The sequence below is a fragment of the Idiotropiscis lumnitzeri genome, chromosome 14 (genome assembly GCF_059441095.1).
Source record: "Idiotropiscis lumnitzeri isolate Australia: NSW breed Sydney's pygmy pipehorse chromosome 14, RoL_Ilum_1.0, whole genome shotgun sequence".
In the NCBI taxonomy this organism is placed as follows: Eukaryota; Metazoa; Chordata; class Actinopteri; order Syngnathiformes; family Syngnathidae; genus Idiotropiscis; species Idiotropiscis lumnitzeri.
Window position 1 is genome coordinate 15,479,120 of NC_142404.1, and position 23,772 is coordinate 15,502,891.

The 23,772-nt window shown below is 42.8% G+C and overlaps 3 protein-coding genes across 3 annotated transcripts; 1 reads left to right on the forward strand and 2 right to left on the reverse strand.

The window, feature by feature from the left end:
- Window positions 1-275: 275 nt before the first annotated feature.
- Window positions 276-3,765, reverse strand: eaf2 (ELL associated factor 2). Its single transcript, XM_088314920.1, has 6 exons — window positions 3,580-3,765; window positions 3,113-3,207; window positions 2,896-3,032; window positions 2,625-2,806; window positions 2,241-2,495; window positions 276-2,073 (listed from the first exon to the last, which is right to left on the reverse strand). The coding sequence occupies exons 1-6, from the start codon at window positions 3,680-3,682 to the stop codon at window positions 2,030-2,032; spliced, it is 816 nt and encodes a 271-aa protein (XP_088171046.1). The 5' UTR covers window positions 3,683-3,765; the 3' UTR covers window positions 276-2,029.
- Window positions 3,766-5,288: 1,523 nt separating this feature from the next.
- arhgef49 (Rho guanine nucleotide exchange factor 49) lies at window positions 5,289-20,698 on the forward strand. The gene is made up of 8 exons (XM_088314578.1): window positions 5,289-5,518; window positions 11,991-12,098; window positions 12,174-13,426; window positions 13,931-14,120; window positions 16,097-16,307; window positions 16,849-17,417; window positions 17,690-17,835; window positions 18,010-20,698. Exons 3-8 carry the CDS (start codon window positions 12,213-12,215, stop codon window positions 18,809-18,811), a joined length of 3,132 nt encoding a protein of 1,043 aa, XP_088170704.1. The 5' UTR covers window positions 5,289-5,518; window positions 11,991-12,098; window positions 12,174-12,212; the 3' UTR covers window positions 18,812-20,698.
- A 54-nt stretch (window positions 20,699-20,752) lies between these two features.
- tsn (translin) lies at window positions 20,753-23,565 on the reverse strand. Its single transcript, XM_088314583.1, has 6 exons — window positions 23,355-23,565; window positions 23,097-23,190; window positions 22,865-22,961; window positions 22,615-22,730; window positions 22,438-22,517; window positions 20,753-21,576 (listed from the first exon to the last, which is right to left on the reverse strand). Exons 1-6 carry the CDS (start codon window positions 23,418-23,420, stop codon window positions 21,325-21,327), a joined length of 705 nt encoding a protein of 234 aa, XP_088170709.1. The 5' UTR covers window positions 23,421-23,565; the 3' UTR covers window positions 20,753-21,324.
- Between the last annotated feature and the right edge of the window lie 207 nt (window positions 23,566-23,772).

The following is a 23,772-nucleotide window of genomic DNA, read 5'->3' on the forward strand; positions in this document are numbered from 1 at the left end:
GTCACTTTCACAAAACAAATTCATTCTGGGGTTTGTAAAAAAAAAAAGAAAAAAAAAAAAAAAAGCATTCAGTTTACCAAATTGTGGCAGAGGAGGTTCAAATTATCACCAGAAATATTTAAAATAGTTGAAAATAATTTAATAATTTTTAATTTATTATATTTATTAAGTTACATAAAATGTTAGTGTTCATTTGTATTTATTATAAGTGAACAAGATCTTTTGTGAATGTAAAGTCATAAATGTATTCTCAGGCTAAACAGTAGTGACAAAGATGGTTGTGTACCCAATTAAAATATTTTATTTCTCCTTTTACAAATAAGGCAAACAGGACCCGTTCAATTCAAAGGACAAGTCCAAAAAAAAATAAAAAAATAGGTGGAGCTCAGCAGTGCCAACAGGCTTCTGATTGGTCAAACTGTCGACTGCTAAAACTTCAAATATATTAATTGTTAGGCCATTCAATGCTTGGAGAAATAAATTAATGATTTGGATTCAAGTATCGCAGGTTTAAAGCTACGAAGCATCGCTGACCTGATGAAGACCAATTAGCAAAAAAAATAATCACGGACAGTAAACTACCCATGTTACCAACAGTGTCGAAGTGAGCAGTCGGCTACATTAGCAACAGGCCACAGAGATAACTAGGGATGCTAGCAATTGGCTACATTAGCAATAAATGTCACAAGCGCTATGCGATACGAGATACACTAGCAGCTGGTTACATTAACAACCAGATGGTACCTTGCTACTGTGACAACTAGTTATGCTAACAAGCCACTGACAGAGCTGGATGTAGTAGCAAGTCGTTATGTTAATGATGAAACTAGCTAAAGTAACAATTACACATGCTAGCAACATTGGCAAAAACAAAAAAAAAAACATAGCAACTAGATGCTAGCAATAGCCCACAAAGTTAACTAGTTATGTTAGCAGCTCGCTACATTAGCAGCAAGCCATATGGGCAACAAGCGACACGGTCAACTAGAGGTGCTAACAACTAGCTAATTAGGAACTAACCATGAAGGTAGTTATCTACACTGTCAACTCGATATCATAGCAGCATTGGCAACTACCCACAGAATCAAGTAGCTACACTGACAAGCACATATGCTAGCAATGTTAGCAACATAATAGGTAACAAGCTCCCTTGGAAGCTAGAGACGTCATCACCATTAAGAACCAGCCTAAGACGATAACTAGCTCTACGGGAGACTACATAGTCTAGTACAGTTAGCAACTAGCCATAAAGGAACCTAGATAAGTGCTGACATAACTTTGACGACACACAATGGAGGATAATAACTACGCGGGATAAGCCATCATCTTTAGCAAGTAGCCACATAGAAAAGTAGTTACACCGGCGATTAAGCTAGCAGCTGGTTAACAAGACGTGGCGGTAACTAGCTCGCATGTCAACTAGCAACATTAGCAACTAGCCACAGAGTCAAGTAGCAACACTGGCGACTAAATGTGGCAACAGGCAACATCAGGGCTTCCCGGAACTTGGTGTTGTGACCCAAAAGGGATTGCGAGCCCATTTTAACCAGAGATTATTTTTATTGATCAACTTAACTTTAGCATTTGCTTTGTTATGGAAATGAATGATGTTTTTGTGATCCAGTTAGAATTTTGGGGAAACCCTGAGCTATGTCGCTAACACTAATTCAGCTTGTATGATGAATATCAACAAATTTCCCCATTGTGGGACTAATAAAGGACATCTTATCTTAACATGAAATGAATGAACGAACAGAGGCAGCAGTTTAGAAAAAAAAAAAATGTATGACATGCAACCATGTAAGGCACACATTGTAAATTACCCATAATGCCGAGTTGAAATGTGGGGGGCACTTTAAGACTTGATTGGTGGACATGTTATAAAAAAAAAAAAAAAAGAGGAAAAAAATTCCGTAGAAGTGACCCAGGATTCCTGAACACATCGCTGCTTGTATGACAAAACAAAAAGAACGAATCAAGAGAGAAAGAAAAGAAATGGAAGGTAGTGGACGTCCTGGCTGGTGATTGGTCAGTCACTTTCACTGCCCGATTCGCTTAATTGGAGGTCGTTTTCTGCAAGACAAATACATGAAGCGTTTATACAACGGAGGCATCTCATGGTGGACGCTGAAATGTTCTCAGGGAAACCAACAATTTCAAAGTGTGTCACATGTGAATGAACAAGCAACGCTGTTCCTTCTAAATTACTCATTTCATAATCATGTAATCGTTTTACTCACTGAGTGTGTTCATGAGTCCTCCACCGCTTCCTCCTCCCCCTCCTCCCTCCTGCTGGCGGCTGTTGGTGAGGACGGGCATGCTGTGGTTGTTCTGGGCCACCGTTGCAGTAGGGGGTGCCGTGGTGCCGGTACCGCGGGCCCGCTCGTCCTCCTCGTCACTGCTGCTGGAGCTGTCGTCGCTGCTGGAGGACGAGGAACTGTTGGAGGAGCTGGCGCTGCTCATCTGGTCCATGACGCGCGCCTCCGCCATCAGCTCTGCATGTCACAACATAATTAGACGACGATCCTTGAATTGTATCGCACAAAATACATTCTTGGGGATGTCGGAAGCTGCCTCGATTTTGAATGCAAGTGGATGGGTCTAAGCTAGCGAGGTTTGAATACCTTTCTCGATGTCGTCCAAGGGTAATGTGGGCGACGCTTTCTCTTTGGGCGGAGAACTTTTGGATCCTGCCGAGCTCTTGCTTCCACTTCCGCTGCTACCGCTACTGCTGCTCTTCATCTGCTGGCCCAGACGACTGGTCTGCTGTTCCATGCGGGAATGAATCTTACTGCTGCCCTCGGCCCTAGAACACAAAAAACAAAAAGCCAAAGAACCAATGAAACACTATGTAATTAATAGCCCTTAAAGAGAAAAAAAAAACAGTGTCAGCACCTGGTCTTCTTGACTGCAATATTGCTGCTGAGCTTCTCCAGTCGGTACTCGCCAGTGTCATGGTTGACAATGAGGATGCACTCCTTCATGTACGAGCGCTTGGAGCCCTTAAAAACTGTTACTGGGGCACTGGAACCCTAAAACAAATTTTAAATGGAAAAAATACATTTTATGAAATAGGTTCCACCTGAAGGGAACAGTCAAGAAAAAGGCTCACCTCTAAATTGGGTAAAGTGATAGTGACTTGCTCTCCTTTTCCCACTTCCAGATCTCCTTGACAGGCTGTGTCGATCGAAGCTGGTTTGAAATCATCTGGAGGGATGAAAGTGGAGCATCATGACCGATGAGTTTTTGTTTTCTAGGTTCAGGCATTTGCAATGGTACTAAAATGCCACAAGATGGCGGTGTTGTCTTCACTGACAGCAGGCTAACGCACGAGCTAACATTTGACAGCTGGTACTGGTCGTTCTCACGGCAAATAAACACATTAAAAATAAATTAACGAGAAAAATCACATCGACTTGACACAAGAAGCCAGCACACAGTGACTCGGGAGGCGGTTAGTTTTGTTGGACCAGCGACTTTCTGAGGAAAACGGAGTAATCTGCGAGCTAGCATGCTAACTGTGAGCCCGTGTGGGAAATAAGGAAAAAAAAACATATTGGATCTGAAGCGTTCACTTACATCGCACGGTGTGGTAGGCACTTTTAGGGTGCTTCTCGAACGTCTCCCCCAATTTCAAGACATGCTCCTGGTTGTCAAAGTTAGCGTAACTTGTTCCATTCATCCTGAGTTTGGCCGGAGGAAAACTTTTGGTAGATTTTTTTTTAATTCCACTGCCATGTAATGTAAGGTGCCGCCGAGCTCCGCCTCTTCTTCTTTCTGAGTGGATCGGGGTGGACGGAACTGAGTCCCCATTGGCTTACAGGCTGTCAATCGAGATGACGTCAGTGCTAAATGAGATCAAAATCAAATGTCTAGCGCTGTAGTATTTTATTTTATGTTACATATATTATTTTCGGTTCGGATAATAGAAGGATGGATTAAAAATATTACTGCTAACACAGCACGAATGAGGATTATGATTCCAATTGTTTCATTGTATCGTAGATTTAAATTAAAATTAGATTTATATAATTTCGTAGTCAATGATAGTCAATGACTATATTCTGTTTTAGTCATTGTCATTCATTCAGCTGGTATCAATTCTCATCAGAAATGTATTCTTGTTTGTTGTTGTCTATAAACTATATGGAATCAAAATTTGATGTTAAATCTTTATCAATTTGATTTAGCACTTTATGACCCAGGGCTATCTTGAATGTGTTAACATCTTGACTTCTAGCATGTTAGGATTTGATCAATTATTTTATTATTATTATTATTATTATATATTCAATAATTTTAAAACAGTAAATTCATAACATGATACTGAACTTTAAAAAAAAAATTGAAGTGACTATAATACGCTTCCGTACGTCATTACCATGTTTTTACAGAGCATTAGAAACTCAATCCCAATCTCCCCAGATTGATTTCTCGTGGCGATGAGCAGCAGGACTGAGATGTAAAGGGACGGCAAAAAAGAGGCTAATCAGGCAATAATCTCTTTTCCTGTCTTTAAACGCCTAATGAATCCTAAACCTTCGATGAGGAGGGTCCATCTGTTGCCTTTATCAACATGGTGACACAACTAAAGGCTCTTGGCCACTTTGTGCTTGGATTTATCTGCAGGCCGGCTTTACTTGCTCAAAGCGGCTCGATGGTATATCATCTATCTGTCAGTCAATGGCCACCGGGTCCACTTTCATTGAGCGTGACAGGAAAGCCAGCAGGGTTCGTGTTTCCACAGTGGTTGTGGCTGGTGGTCCATCCTTTATACAAACTATCACCACCACAATTTTGAACCAATTGTGGGTGTCTTGATCAACATCGGATTAAGATGAGAAACATTACTTGATCCAATGAACACATCTACAGAAACATCAAAGAATGTTTCCTGGCTTCAATCAACATAATACACTGTACACCTTTTTGTAAAGACAAGTATTAGGGTACACATCTTTGTAAACGTCAAAGACGATTTTGAAGCCGCAACAAATTTATTGCATCCGTAAAAATCTACGTTAAATGAGTTGTCAGTGAGCCTAATCTACATGTTTCTATAAATATGAAACAGTTATGATAGTACACATTTTTTAAATGTCAAAGATGATTTCACAACTTGAATGGAACTAGCGTACGCATTTTCACAAATATGAACATAACGGATGTGAAGTGAAATTCATTCGGATATTTGCTGAACTCCTGGCCAATCGATATTACAATTTGTGTGATGTGACGTTCTCATTTTTACGAGGCGTACTTGAACGCAGCACAGTTCCCAAGGAGAAAGCCGCAAAGAAAGAGGTTGCGTGGAAAGAGATCCTTCGCTGAACGTAATTTTCTTCTTCATCTTTTTTTTTTATATAAATCTTTTATCTCAAAAATCCGAATCTAGTCTTGCTGGCAGGTGTGACTATCTCGTTCAACGTGCCCAGTGAGCCTACCCCCGACACCGGACGCGAAGGGAACCTGCCATCCGCCTCACGCGATGGAGGTGACCGAGCCCAACTAATCCACAGTGAGTACGCGTAACGTTGAGCATCTCTGGCATTTTCTTACAAAAAAGGAACAATAGCACGTTTAAATGGCCTTACATAGCCTTTTTTTCCTGGGGGAAAACAATGTGCTTAAATGTCGCTTTTTAATAGAAAATGTCTTTATAGCAAGATATTTCGTGTGAAATGACAACCACCTTACTGGACAAATATACTTCAATGTGCGTTTTTGTTCCTCCTCGAAAAAGAAACTTGGCGCCTTATTGCAACTTTCTTTGGTCAATTGTTGCGTTTATGTGAGCAGAAATCAGACCCAGTGGGCATCTGATGTCAATTCAACATCAATGTGATGCCAATTGATTTGAATTGACATCAGATCCCCATTGGGAAAGTGTTTAAATGGCAAAATACGGAATGGAATTTTCTGGCAACATGCTTTTGTGGCCGAGAAGAACCTTTTCCCTGTCACAAATGTCTGTCATAGCCAGTGATGCTGCTAACACATTAGAAAATAACAATGTGACATTAAGACAGCCATTTGTTGCACTAATGATTTCTCTGAGGCGTTACTTTTCTCATTGAAGTAATCCAACTAGTTACGGCTTTGTGATTATCACTGTTGACAAGCATCTCACAGGAAACTCATTGTCACTATAAAGTGCTTAATGCTGTGAATTGCGCATAAGTGCAGCAGTGAGTGACATTTCACAACACTTGAATAGGAATCACTCAATTTTCATTCTCGTTTTTTCCTTACATGTGTTCATGGAAAAAAAAATAACTAGAGAGATTCATGTTATCCAGCGGGAAATCCAGTCACTATTTTGAGTTTGTGAATCAGCAATCTAGAAATATACTATTTAAATGTACATTAATTATGTTTATAGCATTTACAACAGTTATATTTGAGGTCTTCCTCTGTTTTCACTCTTCTTTCAAATTTAGTGTTAATCAATAGTGTGCCACCATCTAGTGGACAACACTGGAACTACACCTCAAATAAAGTACAGCCAAGTAAAGCGATTTGTAACTTTTTGAGGTCAATATTACATTTTTGTGCACAGCTGGAAAAAAAGCCGATTTGGGCAGATTTTTCTCCGTCGTCAAGTTAAATTAAAGCACAAAGTATTGTAAAACAGTCAAATGTTCTGCCAGTAATTCATATCTTTAATGTTGTAACTGTTATGGGACCAAAAAAAGATTCTATGGAAAGTAAAGTTTTAACAGCTAAATATTATATTTGTATTTTTACATCTACTGAAAACACAGACTAATAGTTCGACTGGCAACAATTTCCTTTTCAAGCCGTGTCGGCTTCCCACACGGGATCAATGAGACGCCTGCATTTAATGAGCCGAGGTGGTGCTGGGTTGTTGTCAGACAGCGGATAACGTGACGGACCCCGCCGGGACGCGACACCTCGCCAGGGAGCCACACGCTGTGTTGACTCACATTTTGCATGCGCGATACAATTAGCATGCATTGCAATTGGCTCGGTGGATGACATCAGCTGTTTTGCTCGCTTCATTGACTGAGCAACATCAATGGGCCTTATCAATATGTGATTACAAAAAAGGATAGTCAAATAAATGTTAAAAAAAAAAAGACTTTTGGAAACATAATTGAAACAAATTATGAGCATTGCTTGAGTGGAGTAGTCAATGTTCGTTCATTCAAAATGTGAATGCAGATTATTTTAGGGATAAAATAGTTGATTCTCATTTTATAAATGGTTTAATTGATTAATAACTAACCAATTGTGTAAAATAATAGGTTTTGTAATCCTTATTTGAATGACAATATTTAATAATTAAAATTTTTTATTATATGTAAGATTTAAAATTAAATATTTAATTATTAAATTATTTATACATTTATTTATTTATTAAACAGCCAAATTAATGACTAGTATTAAAAATGATAATAATTATAATAATTCTTTTTTTTTTATGTCAAATTAAAATACTAATTTTGTTTTCCTCATATTTTTTTCTCCAAAACAAAATTGTTGTTACCGATTACAAGACAATTCACCTCCACACATTTCTTTGGTAGTTGAGTCACAGCTCTGTAAATTACATGTAAATCGGCCTCGGCGGGAGGAACGCTGCCCTCGCGACGCACGTGGAGGTCGCAGATTGTGGCGGAACGGGAATGCCAAGGAGACAAAAAATTGAGCCGATAGCCGAACAACCTTGTCATTCCAGCGGTTAGATTGAATGTCAACATACAGCATCGCAAAAAAATATGAGTGCATTGTCTGCACGAGTTGCTACGACTTGTGTACAAATATTAGTTGCTCAAAGTTATATAACTCCGGTCACATCGACGCTAGATTTGTTACGTTTTGCATCCAGCGAGCTGACTTTCATGAGACAGTTTATGAGATTTGGTTGTAATTCTTGAAAATGACTTTTATGGCCAAATGTAGCAACATATTTGGAAGACTTGTGGCAGGAGAGAGGGCCTGGCTGCTGCACGGTAGGATCGTACCACACCAAAGTCATCGCAGCTTGCCTTCACGGAGCTGAATATGTGCTCGCGTGTGTTGGCTTACGTAACCGCATGCTGCTTGCGCGGAGTTCCCTATCCGCTACAGATGGAAAATTAAATAATGAATGAGGAAAACTAGCCTGGGTACGCCGATATGTGTGACCCATTTACACACACGTTGCCAAGTCAGCTGCTGCGGTGCACCACCTGGTCAGGCCCAGACACCCTTCAGCTTGTCTTCGAAATTAAATTGTCGCTTGTTGGACAATTTGTTTGCCAAGTGGGATTGGAGGTACATGTCAGATTTGACAAGTGATTTCCTGGGAGGCAGAGAGGGAAGGAAAAGAAAGAAGTCAAGGAAGAAAAAGTCATAGTAGTTTTGAAGGGAGAAAAAAAGATTACATCATTTTATAAAATACAAAAAATGAAAATAATTTTGTAAAAAAAAAAAAAGAATAAAAAGCAACACATAAGACATGGATGGGCAAACTTTTTGATTGGCGGGCCACAATGGGTTCTAAAATTTGACAGAGGGGCCGGACCAGGAGTAGATGGAAGGAGTGTTTTGGTCATCTCACCTCATCGGAGAAAAAAAATACATTTAATTTAAATGAAAGTGAACAAAAGCATTACAACAATATATGCGTCTTTGAAAAATCACAATATTTAGAAAATAAAACATGAACAAGGTTTATTCATTTAATTTTTTTCAAGTTCGGCGGGCCGGATTAAAACGTTAAACGGGCCGCATGTGGCCCCCGGGCCGTAGTTTGCCCACGTCTGACATAAGAGAATAAAATATATTTAAAAAAATAATTATTTAACTTTGCAAAGTCCAGAAAGTAGGAGGATATATAATTTAATTAATAAATACATAAAGATTTTTTTACTGAATCAAAAAAGCAAGTCAATATTTCTTTCAAACAAAATACATTTACAATTTGAGACAGCGATTTAAGAAATACATTATATGTATGTAAATTGTAAAAAAAAAAAAAAAAAATGTAATTAGAAATTAGAAAAAAAAAATTGAGCATGCTGTCTTTCGGCCACACGTGTGCCTAATGAAGTGGCCGGCAACCGCGTAGAAAAGCGATCTTGAGCGTTACTTTTACTCGTCCCGGCCATGATGAAAACAAGACAAGTTGTCACATGATCATTGTGGGCCAATAGGAGCAGGTCTTGGTGTGTCCCACGTCCTGAGAGAGGTCGCCTTCACTCGACACCGCCCAGATTAAGATGAGACCGATCGTCACGTCTTGATAATTCATGAGGGGTTAAATTATTCATCATGTGGGTCCTTGGCTTGCTGCGGCCGTGGTGTGAGGGGGGGGGGCTCGCGGCGGCCATGTTTGGTGGGAGGGAAAAACCCCAAAAGAAACGTACTGACGGGATTGTGGCATTTTAGTGTCCTGGGAGATCAAAGGCACGGCGAACCCGAGTAATTTTCAGCAGATATCGTGCGATGGGAGTCAACAGGTCGCAATGTTGGTTGTAATCCTCAAATAATGTTCAAAACATGAGGGGATTATTCCTCCTGTCTTCTTTGCACTTTCAGGGAGGAGCTGCGCAAGAATCCTGTTGATTCCGTCCTAATAAAAACTCACTATCCATTTCATGGCGAGAAATTCAAGTGTTTATTTGAGGGCGGTGTTTACGTATGAACACGATTTAAACCACACCAAGTCATATCTCAAATTAAAGCCCCTTACGTGTTCTTTCTAGATCTAAAATGACCTCATCAAAATATGTTCATATGATGGCACAACCGTAACAAAAAAAATGCATCAAGTTGAGCGAGCGGCTTGCCCGTTTCCGTGGCAACCACCAGGGTCGTCACACCGGAGCATGCTCAGTCGGGGCCTCTCCCGCTCGTCGTAACAAAAGCCATCGAGGGATCTCACACACACACATTGATTCATTCACACGTGGACTCCGGCGAGTAGACGAGCTGCAAACACACAACGTGAGTACACACACACACACACACACGCACACACACAGAAAAATAAATAAAAAGGTCTCCCGGCTTTTGTTGAATTGTCAGGAAAAGCACTTTGAAGGCAGCTGGTTGTTTGAAAGAGAAGATAAAGAAGAGCGTGAGAAAGGTATTCCACGTGCGCCTCTCGTCATTCAAGGGCTTCTTGAGCCCTTCGGGTCTTGTTCTCTCTAGCGGCTGACAAAAGGTGCCGCTTCCATAATCGATGCCGTCGTGCATGCTGGGAAGTGTGACGGGTGTCAGTGAGTTGGAACGTATGGGTAAAAAGTCGGGTGAAGCTCGGAAAGGTTTGTGGTTATTGTTTAGAGGATGGTGTGGATGGTTGGAGGTGAAGCAGGGTTTCGTTTTAGTATTTTCTTTGAGGTAAACTCCACCCATTAACGATGACTCGGATTAATTCTGTATTTGTCCTATTGGATCCGAGAAAGGTTCACTAGGACGCCTCATTAGGGTTTGGGTTTGGCTTGAGGGTAGAATTGGGTTTTTTGTTCATTTATGTGAACAAAACTGGACTAAAAGAAATGGGGAAAAAAAAAAAGAAATCCACGCTCAACAAGGCCAAGGGATATCGATCCAAAAGCACTTTGTTCTTCATTCGGTCATCATCTGCGCCACCAATCAATCAATCAATCCATCAACCATCTGGTGGGCTTATTACTATTAATAACATGCTTTGTGGACTAGAAGCGGTCTCCCACCTATCGCCCGATATATGTTTGTGTGTGTGTGTGTGCGTGTGCGCACGTGAGCGGACTGTCAATGACGGGAGATGCTGATGTCACCACAATGAGCTTAGGCAGTGATGATAACAAGCAGTAAGCTGATCGTTTTGTTTCATGTGTTCCAGGAAGTACCCTCAAAGCATGAATGGATACAGAAATCAATGACCGCGCGCACACACACACACACACACACACTCACTCATTGACATTCCGGTTCCAATCAGGCTCATTTTGCTCTGTGATCATTTAGTAATGATTGGTCTCGCTTTGTCATTAGCGCCGTGCATCAAGTCCACTTATTAGCGAATATTGGAAACAACTCAGTGTAATGCAAGACTATTATAAATTCAGAGTGATATACTATTAAACGTATATTTAAAAAAAAAAAAGAAACGTTTGTAGCTCAAGTTAGCATTCGTCGCTTTAATTTGAGGTATGACTTGATATGATTCAGTCATAAATAAACACCTCCCTCAAAAAAAAAAAAAAAAATTATATCATGATTTTGTATATAATGACAGAACAAGTGCAGACTTAGAAAACACTTAACAGAAGCTTGAATTTGAAATATGACTTTATATAGTTTGAAGTCATCCGAAAGCACCTCCCTCAAAGAAACACCAAGAGTCAATATACTTAATGTCGCAATTTTGATGTCAGAAAAACATACCGCTAACAATGTTCAATATTATTTTCAACATACCCCACCCCTCTCCTTTTGCAGCTGAAGAGAATAATAATTTTTTTATTTTTTTTTTACGGTGTCAATCATTCAACACTGCAGGGACATGGCAGCAGCTGCATGGGAGTCACGTCTAAAAATGACTGTCACTTGACAGACACGCTGTTCTACATCCTCATATCCCATTGGGGGGAGGGGGGGGGGTAATGTCGGGTGCGGGGGGGGGCTGCTCTACTTTACATTCATGTGTGTACTGCACAGTTACGGGAGGAATTTACATTGTTTTTACGAGCCTTTCATTGTCTGCATGTCCCCTGCGGGAAAATTCAAATAAACTTGCTCCTAATTAGACGCCAGTCTGTTTCACGCAGAGACACTGCATACAGAGTGGTAGAGTGAAGTGTTAAACCGCACATCACTGTCCAGGGTTTTCACGCTTATTCCCTTAACACAGTCCCCATCCTGCTTCATGTTCTACCTTGGAAGCCGGAACGTTTCTGGGTTGGCTTGTGCCTTTAGTGTTTGGGTTTGGTTCAGCGGTATCAGAATACAAGTGTACCGTATCAGCTCTACCAAGTTACGGGGCGTTGTCTCCTTAGGCATTCAGAAGAGGTGCGCTGTGGGATGCGAGCCTCAAAGCTGCAAGAGGAGAAGGGCGGCAGCGCAAGTGGAAGCCTGGAGTCCAGATGAAAAAATACCAAAATGGGGTAAGTTCTCGTCCCATCCTAGGAAGAAACAAGACACCAGCTGTTAATTAACAAACGGATCCCTTTGCTTTCCAGGCCTGCCGACTGGAAATGTGAGGCACCTTGGCCAAGGCCATGCCAGACCTGAGGCCTCCCTCTAGCAGCCCGCCACCCGGTTACCACAACCTGGCGATGGAACCCTGCGTCTCCCACCTTGCCACGTCCACCGCCCCCCTTCCCGCCTTCCCCCGACACAGAGCTGCCGCCATCTACCCTGGACATCAGTGGTTCCCGCTAGCGTCCCGGTGTAACAGCAGCACCTTACTCGCTAATTTGAGACATTACCCTGGTCAAAAGGGGGCCGCAGAGACTGTGCCGCCGGCGCGTTCTCTAGATGCACCAACAGGGGGCAGGCCGTACCGGAGTATGGAAAACTTGAATTGGAACCCAGTTCTGGATTCAGGTCTGTGTTCATCCAGCGAGTTTATCGTGCGCTATACGGCCACCAGTCACTGGTACGACGGGCCCCCAGATGGGTCCAACTCGGAGAGCCTGGAATACTACCCCCAACATAGTCCCCGTAGAAAGGATGTGCCCATTTTCCCGCACTTGCTTTTCCCCAGTGGGGTGGAGGAATGGGACGCCAGGAAAGGTCTGAGGGAAAAGCTTCGCCTTCAGAGTGCACGGTCAGCAGCGGAGCCTCTGAAGAACCAACCCCTGCGCACTACAGACTCCGCCCCTGTGGAAGTGAACCCAGGGTGCCGGTCGTTGGGCAGCATGCGTCTCACCTGCCCCAAGGAGATTAAACAGGAAGTCCTGAGAAGACTTGAACTGCGCCGGCAGAACAGCAGCCCCAACCTGGCTCTCCACGGGGCCCCACGTAGTCCAAAAGCACTTCCGGTGTCCCAGACGGTGGTCCCCATTTTTGGCGGGGACAACGGACACCGGCAAAACATTTCCACGGGCCGCCTGTACATCCCCACCTTTGAGGAGTTCAAGAGGATGAGGATGAGGGAACGGAACCAAGACTCCGCAGCAGGTTCTGAGGACTCTGGTGCTCACACATGCGAGACCGGAACGGGTTCGCCGATCTGCACAGGTCCCTCTCCAAGAACCCCAGTGCAAGCTTCAAGTCAGGGAGAAGCCAGTGATAACGGTCGGCGAAGGCGGTCCAGTCTGGAACCGGTTGGATCAGTTCCGTTTCCACCCGGCAGGCACCAAAAAGGGCGGCCATCCAGTTGCTGCCCTGCGCTTCTGTTGGAGGGAACGGACTTGTCCAGCTACGGGGCCAAAATCTACAAAATGAAGGATGGCCTCATTGGCTCAGCCTTGGACCTCATCAAGAAGAGGTAAGTCAGCTTCATATATCAATATCTCAATATTGTCTACTGAACTGTACCATATAATAATATGTCGTAAATTCTTTGTGTATTGATGAGCTATTATAGTGTTATGACACTTTGATCATTATGGTTTCGAAAAAAATGAAACAATTTTTGGCATTTATATATCAATACTGTATCATAAAGCAATGCATCGCAAAAATGATATTGGACACTTATGTTTTGATACATCATGTTAACGTTCAACGTTTGTGTGCCGATGCCACGAACTCTTTGATGCCATATATCACGATATTGCTAACTATGCCTGTATATCGACGGGATACATCAAGATTTAAAAATTTTTTTTTTAAAAATGATGCTTGTCAGTTTACGATTAAAAAAAAAAAAAGATCCAATCCATCAACATTTGTTACTTATATATTTCCCCAATCAATATTTGGCGTTTTCATGACACATAATGATATTGGCACCCCCCCCATCATCCCGCCATGCCCCCCCCCCCACCAGCTGCAGTGCAGACATCTCCTCCGAGGCCCCCGTCAGGCTGTCAGCTGAGCGGGACAGAGACGCCCCCGACACCCCCCACCTACCCCCTGCCGCCGTCGCCATGGCAACCGCGGCAGGAGCCGAGGCTGGCCACCAGTCGCCTGCAGAAGAAGAAGAAGACGGCGGCGAAGGCGACGAAGCGGGAGAATGTGTAAGGGGGATTTTATTTTTTTCTCTGTTTGTGTGTTTGTGGGGGGGGGGGGGTGCTTTTCAGCAGCGGTTTGGTTCGCAACGTGTCGGTGTTCAAGGATGGCGAGGACACTGCGACAGACACACGCACCCATGCAGAGATAGATGCGTGTGCGTGCCTGGAAGGAAATGTCTGAGGATGCATACAAGGAGTGTTAGGGAAAGAGGAATGATCTCCATCCCTGGCAACCCATCCATCCATCCGTCTTTCCATCCATCCATCCTGCAGCATCCCTGAGGTTAAACACGCATAGTCACTCGCACCGTTTTCCCGTCTAGAATGTTTAGCATTCCGATCGGATTAATAAGACGGAAGAAAAAGAAAAAAAAAAGGTGAGGGGGGGGTCAGGAAATTAAAGTAGCATTATGTAACAGCCGTGCGGGGGGGGCGTCGCGGGAATGTTGCCCATGTCACTTGAGGTGACACAGTCAATCTAGCTCTGTTAGCCACCGCTAGTTAATAGATTTTTATGACAAAAAGTCAGTGCATTTAATTTTGCTCTTTAGCCGTTTACTACATCGCTACTGCAGAATATACAGACGCTACGCCAACGTAGCGCTTTTAGCAGACATGAACTAAGATCAATGTACTGATGATAAATCAGTATAACGACAACTGTAAGCCACCAGTATTTGTCACATTGCCACTGTAAAATATACGAATGCTAGGTCAACGTACCATCGTAGCCGACACTTTTTCATACTAGTTGTTAGCTAGCTGATATTTCTGAAAAAATCGCTACGGTAATATACCGCTGAAAATAAGGATGTTAAGTCAATGTAGCATTAGATGTTGTACCTGTTCGCCCCCACTAAATAAAATGAAATATTTGATTTGATTTCAAATAGTATTAAAAATGTTTAATAAAAATTATTAGTAAAAATAACTTATATTGTTTCCCAAATCAAATAAGCGCAGTCGATATCGTACTAGTTGTGCCTGCTCGCGATTATTTGCGCCTGTCTCTTTAAGTGCCACAAGAGCTCCTCGTCCAGCCCTTCCCGACACCGAGCGTAAAATGTGATTTGTTACCCCCGCCCGTGCCTGACGAACCCAGAAAGCATGTTTAAAAAAAAAAAAAAAAGAGCCACAGAGACAGAGAGAGAACTCTGAGAATGATGCAGCATGTTGAGGAATTCTCAGCCTGGCATGCTTCGAATTATCATGCAGATACGAGATCACATTTCAAGGCATGACCGCAAAAATCCGTCTCTGGGAAATTTGCTGCGATTACGTAATCATGTTCATGATTAACGTGTCTCTCACACTCGCTTGGTATCATGATATTTAACATTTGGGCATTGCTGCTGAATCAAGCGAACCCATTAGGATACATCACGATATCCATATTTGACAACTACGTATGATACTCTATTACAACAATGATAATAAACATATGGTATGTAATAACACAATAATGATAAATCTTAATGTGTGATAGATCAGGATATTGATATTTGATGTATGATACGGTTCTGGAATAGAATATTTGGGGCTTGTGTATTGATAACACAATTTTTGCCGATATTGATATTAAAGATCTATTTATTGATGCGGTTCATAAAACAATGCCATGTATTGATATTTGATGCTAGAGTATTGATCCCATATTGTAAAAGAATGCAATACATCGCAATATCAATATCTGAGACTTGAACCATAAAAGATACAGAAAATCGTGAAATTGATATTTGAGGCTGGTATATTACGATACGTCACAATTTCAGTATTGACCCATTTTGATACTATATTTTAAAAGAGCATATTGCTAAATGTGGCCTATCGACCCAAAAGAGAACATCCACATATCGATATTTGAGGCTTACGTATCGATAATTTGTGTGAATTCTGGAAAGGTTATGTAATCATGCCGGTGACATCCCATCGCTGCTGTGTTGCCGTGACAACATTACCAAGCATTGTTTCCCTTCCCTCAGCCGCTGGGTGTCTGCCGGCGTTCCAGCTCAGACGCCACGTACGAGCGATCGCAGGCGGCTGTATCGGAGCGTGCACACGAGCGGTCGCAGACAGCTGGCGAGTGTCGCCTGCGACCGCACCGCAGTGACCCCATGCCGGCCGATGCGGAGATGAAGGCCAAGATGGAGAAAGCGCCGCATGGACGACATCATCGGAGGGAGAGAGAGAGCGGTGAGGACAAAGGAGACGCGGCGTAGATTTACGGGGCCGTAAAATCGACACCCTCCCCATTCCCGATTCCAGATCGTCAAGCCGATTTTATTATCTGACTCATTGCCTGCCAGCCATTCAAACATTTTGACTGATTTTTCAAAAGCCACGGAATATAAGTACAGAACCAACTTAAAGAAAGAGTAACTCCTTTTCTTTTACCTCATTGACGACCAGCCGAGTGAAAAAGAAAAAAAAAGGATCTTGGACGTCGTTAGCCGTCAATGGCAGTAAATGAGTTACCAGAAGTCTCTATTCTTTAGAAGAGAAAAATCGGCTCAATAAATAAACGAATATGTATAATGGTTTGAAAGACGAGTTCACAATGCTTTGGCCTTAAATATTTGTTTAATTTTACAACACAGAGAAATAGCGGCCAAAAAATGAGTAAAAAAAAAACATGTTTGACAAGATGGCAGCAGACCGTCGGATTACGGTTAACGATTCTAAACGTGAAACAAATATCACACAGTTCTTGAGTGACCCTTTGCTCCGTTCTCAGCTCCAGCAGCGCTTCGCGGTCACTCGGAGCCACCCGGCGAGGACCGCCCGGTGGCTTCGGACGACCACCCGGGCTCGCATCGCCGGGCGGGCCGCGGCCGGCATCACCGCTGGAGCACCATCAGCAGCCTGAGCGCCGACAGCGGTGTGGTCGGCCTCAGCGAGGAGGACGACAACAGCGCCGAGCCCCGGCGGCGCCGGCGCGGCGCCGAAGTGGAGCGCGCCGACAGCGGCATCGGACCGGGCCTCTCCCGGGCCTGGAAGAGACCCTCGTTTTGCACCGATTGCGGCCGGCGGGACGAAACTTCGGAGGGCCGGAGCGCGTGCGAGCGTTGTGCCAAACTGCGGGCCGAGCGCAAGGAAGCCGTGTTGGAGTTCCTGAACACGGAGAGCAGCTACGGCGAGGACCTGAGGATCATCAAGGAGGAGTTCTACGGACCCATGCGCGGCGCCGGCCTACTGAGTGCCGAGCAGCTGGCTGTGGTCTTCGCCAACGTCCAGGAATTGGGGGACGTTAACGAGAGGTTCACGGAACATCTGCAGGACGCCATTGAACACGCTCTGGACCAGGTGAGGGGACTTGATCTCACGGAGACAAATGTGAAAGTCTAACCTTGTCTTTGAAACCGGTTGATTTTTTTGAAATTTTAATCTGAAACCCTAAAACCTCGCTAGAACCTGAATCTCATTTCCGTCATGAAGGAAATGTCTATCAATCCTGCACTCCCTCACCCTGCCGTGAAACTCCAACCAGACATTAGAAGTCAAGGCGTTTACAGTTTCGGTTAACGGGCTGTTGCTCGGAATCTCCGACTGACTGACTCGCTGGCGTTTGGCTTTAGGGAGACGAAGATCTGCTGACTGTGTCCGTCGGCGAGATCTTCCTCGAGTTCGTCAACATGCTGCCGGCCTTCCAGACGTACTGCCTCCAGCAGTCAGCCTCCGTCAACATGCTCAACGCGCTGGAGAAGGAGAAGGAACTGCTCAGGTATGTTCTCGGTTTAAATTGACAAACGTTTTTTCGGTTTGGGCTTACTGTGGAGGTTTTCTGGTTCCCGCCAGTGTAATTCTTGACGCGAAAGGCAGGACGTCATCATTAATTCAGACGTTTTCTATTCATAGCCATCTCTGGAGTCCCACTCTGCCTTTTCGTATCTTTCAGAATCTTCCTGGACGTCTCCCAGAACGACAACACGGCGTTACGTCGCATGAACCTGCGCTCGTTCCTCATGGCGCCTCTTCAGCGCGTCACCAAATACCCGCTGCTCCTCAGCCGCCTCCTCAAAGTCACCCCGGAGAAGCACCCTGAATTTGGGCGGCTCCGTGAGGCCAAGAGTCGCGTGGAGGCCCACCTGGAGCACATCAACACCAAAACCAAGCAGCAGGACGGCAACGGCGTGGCTTCCTGGTCCCTGCGCTCTTTCCGCCGCGACAGCCGCAAAAACCGGGAGCCGGTGGACGCCGAAATGCGGGAGGCATCTATGAAGACTCTGGGTTGGACCCGGGAGGACACCCGCTTCATCATGGAGGGCCCCTTGCAGCTCTCGCAGCCGGCCGACGGGCAGTGGGTGAAGAAGGGAAGCAAGGCGCTCAAGTTCCAAAACGTCCAGAGTCTCCTCATGGTGAGGACGCAGCCTGGCGGGGAGCAGGCGTGCGAAGCGGGAGAAAGCATCCAAGACGGAGTTCTGGTTCTGATCAAAGACAAGAGCAGCGGCAAGTTCGCCGTGATGCGCGAGCCAATCCGGCTGGCCAACTGCGTGGTGTCCATGGACCCCGAGTGCCAGGATACCTTTGAGGTTCTGGACATCCGACGGGAGTCGTTTGTTTTTCGGGCGGCGGACAAGTCCCGGACGCAGAATTGGTTCTATCAGATGAAGAGGTACACTCGGGACTTGGGAACCTGGCGCAAGAGACGCAACGCTTTGCCCAACATCATGATCAACACCAATCAGAGCCGGTCCTGAGGGACGCCGTCCCAAGCGAGGCCTTTTCTTCCATAGAGAGACTTCCCCAAAAACTGCAATGTGAAACCATGCTGCTGTCTGGCCCGAGCCCCAAAAACGTGTGCAACAAACAAAGAGCACTTTTTTTTGTTGTTGTTTTGTTTTACAAAGCTATGGGCACACCGATAATACGGCCACATTGAAAAAAGAAATCGACTACAAAATCTTAATGGGAAAATAGTTGGTAAATTAAAACTGTAACGAAGAAAAAGTCATTTTGAGGAAAAAATTCATTCATTTTAGAATTTTTTTTTTATGAAAAGGCAGAAGATTTTTTTCACACAAAGAATTTGACTTTGTTTTAATTCTCTTTAAGTCAAAATTGTTTTATTTTTATTTTCTTTAACATAAACATAATATTGGGTAGTTTTTTTTAAAGACAAAAGTGAACATTTTATTTTAGACAAACATTATTTTTTATTAAAAAGACTTTTTTTCAATAGTATCACATTCCAGATTTTTTTTTTTTTTACGAGTCGGAATTTTCTTAAAATCGTATAATTTGTGTTACAAATCATTTAATTTATAGAGTATTTTTTGGGGGAAAAATACCTTATCATAATAAGAAAACAAGAAAAATCTGACTTAGTTGTATTTTTTTTCTTTAAACCATCTGACCAGTTCTCATTGCCCATTGTTCTAAAAAAATCATTTAAAAAATCCAACTTTATTCTCATTATATTGTGCATTTTCTTGAAATCAAGTCCTCCATTAATGATAGAAATGCAACTTTAGACTCTTAGTAAAATGTTTTTCCTCTTTTCAATGTGGCCCTAATATTAAAGAAAATTAGCAACAATCTGGATGACCAAAAAAAAAAAAACTAAATTGTGGGCTGTGTGTCAGCCATGATTTTAAAGACTGTTTATTTCCGTCCCTCTGTTGGAGAAAAAACAAAAGAACATGACTTTTCTTTTTTTTTTACAGACGTGGGAATAACTGGATTTTACACAGGGGACAAGTTTGCTCTTTTTTGTGTGTATGTCGCCACCTAGTGCACTCTGGCGGCAATGCAACGTTCACTGCCACAGACAAGTGAGCCCCCCCCTTGACAGCAATAACCGGTCATACGAGTAGACGCTTTTGTCCCCTACTTTCACGTATCGTGGAATCCCGTTTTTGTCTTTTTCTGCTTTGGCGCATCACGGCTCTTTTTCTGACTGATTTGCCGGCTCGAGGTTTTGTGTAAATGACCCGATTCAAGATAGCGGGAATTGAAGTCGACCCTTTCACACTGCCCAGCAAAGCCGTTTTTCCTTGATTGGAGGCCAACAGCCGCTCAAAATATTTACTTGTCGCCTGTTTGCTCTCCTTTATGGACATTGGCTTATTTCTTGACAATCACACCATGTTTGTGTGGTTCAATAAAAAAAAATACAGTTCATAAAATAAAACCAATAAAAGGATCAGTTTTTCAGTTTTTTCAATGGATGTGCAGCACTACAGTGTCTAGTCCTCCATCGACTTGGTTTGGGTACCTTACACGCAGGACAGCACGCCTGGGAAAAGTGGTTTAGGTGGGCAGTGTCAAAGGGGCTTTTGTGAGGTCAAGTTAAAAAGTAAAAAGTCTATGGTCTGAGCCACTGTGCCTTGGCTCTCGTTTCAGCCTCTGGACAGACTTGGATGCCAATCAGCTCCCTTTCGCCCATACAGTCAATACTCGGCCCGGAGAGCTTTATTTCGTTGAAAGCACTTTATCCAGCCACGACATCAAAGCGGAATATTTCAATGCCGTTTGTGTAGCGGATCACTGTGGACACCAACATAACTGTGCTTCTTTTTCAATTTCCTGCCGTATTATTTCAACATGTAATATATTGTCAATCATATTAAAACGTTGCAAACTGAGGTTAGTCTGGCTTTTCCGGTGTGTGTGGTTTTAAATAAAAGATCCTCCACAGGTTGAGTATACAAATACATTTACATTTTGCACACTGCAGGAAACAAAAGGCAACAAATTATTTTTGTAAATTAAAAAAAATACACAACAGTTTCACTTCGGTGTATTAGGGCCCCAAAGAAAAGAAAGTGTTTTTTTTCCGGGCATGAAAGTAATATCTGCATTTTTTTTTAAGAAGAAAAACAAGGCTGAATATTACAACATTCTGCCTTGACAAAATTAGAATTTGACAAATTTGCAAAATTTTATATGGCAAGCAGATCCAAGGGGGTGGGGTTGAATGTCATTATCTGTATTTGATGTTCAAACGTGTGGATGGATGGAAAGGTTTTTTTTTGCTGCTTTTAAAAGAGCTAATATTGGCCAATAGAATTGAGAGGCCGATTAATGGATCAATGTTATCAACAATGCTAATTCGGAAGAGTCAAACTTAGCTTTGAACAGTTAAATCCGCAGCAATTTTCTTGTTTCTGAGGTGGCGCCAGAATTGAAACAAATACCCAACTTTAAGCTTTACTGTTCCGACTGATAGGCAGTGTGAAAGGGGCCGATGATCATACGTCCAAGGTGGCATTCAGCCAGAACCCGGTTCCTGCACTTCCTCCTGGTCGCTCTTTGTCTCCTTGGCAAGTCCGCGAATGGAGAGGTCGTAGACCACCTCCTCGATCTTCTTGACATCGTATTTGAGGCCGTCGTAGCGTTTGCGCAGTGGGTCGTTCTTCAAATTGAGCAGACGGAAACCCGAGTCCAGATCGTTGATGAAATTGGAGATGCGCAGCGGGCGGTTGTAGTCGCCCGCCGTCACGCTGTTGACCGCCAAGCGCGACTGGCCAGGAGGGAGGCAGGAGGAAGCAAAATTAAAGCCAGGACGATGGCGCCCCCAGCAGGACCGGAGAGCAAAAGGCACATAACATATGCATGTGTTTTTTGTTTTGAATGTTTTAATTTATGCCAATAATTTAATTTGATTTTCTTTGATCTAACTTCGAATGTCAACAGACAAAATACAAATGACCCAGGTTTATATTTTAAGATCATGTGTCAGTAAAGGCCTCCTTTTAAGCACATTTATTTATAGCACATGTACAATCAGTACTGTATTTTTTTAATAGATATGAACGTAGTAACATAAAATAATAGTATAAAAGAAGACCTAATTATACAATGTTAAATATGCCAATGTGCTTTATTTATAATCTTGGATTAGAAGTAAAAAAAATAATAATTAAAAAAAAAATTAAATTAGGAGCAAATAAAAAAAAAAAAAGAACATTTTTAATTCAAACAATGTAAATAAATATGGAATATTAAATCTAATTTCACCAAATATAACATTAAACATCGATATGGTTTATTTTACCAGCAATATTCTACGCCTAAAAAGTGCAAACCTTACACAAATTTCTTCTTAAATTGTTAAATGTCACTGTAATGCTGGTTTGCTCCAACTTTTTTTTTTTTATTTTGCATGCGTTATAGTAAATCCTTTGTATTCGCTTTCATATATTTATTTTGTGAGTGCATATTTCAGCTATGACAATAAAATTATAATAACTTCCCTTTTGGGATTCATAAAAGATGAACTTCGACATCTTCTGCAGCTGGAAAGCGCAATACGAATATGAAAATGGTTCATTGATATGCAAATGACTCATGACTATGCAAATCAGACTTTTTATGGACTCACCAGTTCACTGGCCATGATCAGCACGCCCGCCAGGTAGTCCTCCACGTCCAGATGGAAGCCTTTGTCACGCATCACCTCAACTGGAACACACACATACGCACACACACAAAATGAGGGCGTCTGACATAACAACAATGAGAGCACCACACACGAAAAGACACACAAACGTGTACCTACTATCCAGAATTTGTGCCACCTCCTCGCGGGTCACGAGAGCCTCGCTTTCCAGGTAAACCACAAAAGCCGCCAGGAAGGCCAAACGCTGCAAGACGAAGCGCCAGTGCTCATGAAACCTGTTGCAAAGTGTCAAAAAAATAAAAAAATCACATTTAGTTCAAATAATACATCACATCAAGTTAAAAAAACAAATCATTAAGATTAAAATAAACAAAACAGGTAAAACATGAATTTTCATCAAGCCTTTTACCTGTAATACTGCTCCACAGGGAACTTGGTCTTCAAGTCGGCAATGTGCGTCCGGACTGTGCCAAACAATTCTCTGGCCTTTGTGCACTTATCAGGGACTGTTGAGAGGAAAAATAAATCTCATTCTTGTTTGGAGAGGGTACCGTGAGATCCAATCTTAACAAAAACCGTTGTTGGTGTTGTGACATAGACAAATTAATCACATTTCAGAATCAGAATCAGAATGCACTCACTGTCTTTGAATCCAGACGGCTGGTGCACACTTTGGACAACAGTAAGTATTTCTCTGGCCGTCTGCTCCAACACCTGCACCACTTTGCGGATTTCCTACCAACCCAAATGCATCACCAAGGCATCGTCACGTGCTTTGTCCCAGTGTTGTTGCCGTAGTTCGCGATCAACTATGCCACAGATCGTGTATTAACACGGCTAACTAACTAGCTCTCAAGAGTAGCCGCTAGCTAGAGCAGCCTAAACACATTTTTTCTTACCTCTCGTACGTCCTGGTCGGCGCTCAGGAAGCCCTGGATGTAAGAAAACATGTCGCTGACCGACATGACGAAACGCTGCTATTAACTACACACGCAACGAGTCTTTTGCCTTGATTGTTTTCAACGGCGCTGTTTAAACCACAAGACAGTACCCGCGAAACGTCACCATTGCGCATGCGCTTCCCCAGTGTCTTCTTCTAGAGGCGCCTTGAGATGGCGTCAGAGCAACCCGATATATTTATTTATTTAAGAACAAATATAAGAAACTCGAAAATAACTCTCAACTTAACTGGATTTTATTTTTCTAAAAATAAAATCAACTCTAATTGTCTTTCTTTATAGAATGTGTTTTTTTAGACACCTCCCTTGATCAAGAATGTTTTTGAAAGAATTAGATGAAAGTTTCCAATTGGGATTT

What these genes read in the sequence shown, in the direction of transcription:
- tsn (XM_088314583.1), bottom strand. Translation starts at nt 23,420, where the DNA reads ATGTCGGTCAGCGACATGTTTTCTTACATCCAGGGCTTCCTGAGCGCC. An exon ending in CCTGTGGAGCAGTATTACAG is followed by an intron (nt 22,731 to 22,864) that starts GTAAAAGGCTTG and finishes ACTTTGCAACAG; the next exon opens with GTTTCATGAGCACTGGCGCT. An exon ending in TGATCATGGCCAGTGAACTG is followed by an intron (nt 21,577 to 22,437) that starts GTGAGTCCATAA and finishes CCTCCTGGCCAG; the next exon opens with TCGCGCTTGGCGGTCAACAG.
- arhgef49 (XM_088314578.1), top strand. Translation starts at nt 12,213, where the DNA reads ATGCCAGACCTGAGGCCTCCCTCTAGCAGCCCGCCACCCGGTTACCAC. An exon ending in TTGGACCTCATCAAGAAGAG is followed by an intron (nt 13,427 to 13,930) that starts GTAAGTCAGCTT and finishes CCCCCCCACCAG; the next exon opens with CTGCAGTGCAGACATCTCCT. An exon ending in GCGACGAAGCGGGAGAATGT is followed by an intron (nt 14,121 to 16,096) that starts GTAAGGGGGATT and finishes CCCTTCCCTCAG; the next exon opens with CCGCTGGGTGTCTGCCGGCG.
- eaf2 (XM_088314920.1), bottom strand. Translation starts at nt 3,682, where the DNA reads ATGAATGGAACAAGTTACGCTAACTTTGACAACCAGGAGCATGTCTTG. An exon ending in TGCCTACCACACCGTGCGAT is followed by an intron (nt 3,208 to 3,579) that starts GTAAGTGAACGC and finishes TCATCCCTCCAG; the next exon opens with ATGATTTCAAACCAGCTTCG. An exon ending in CTTGGACGACATCGAGAAAG is followed by an intron (nt 2,496 to 2,624) that starts GTATTCAAACCT and finishes TGTGACATGCAG; the next exon opens with AGCTGATGGCGGAGGCGCGC.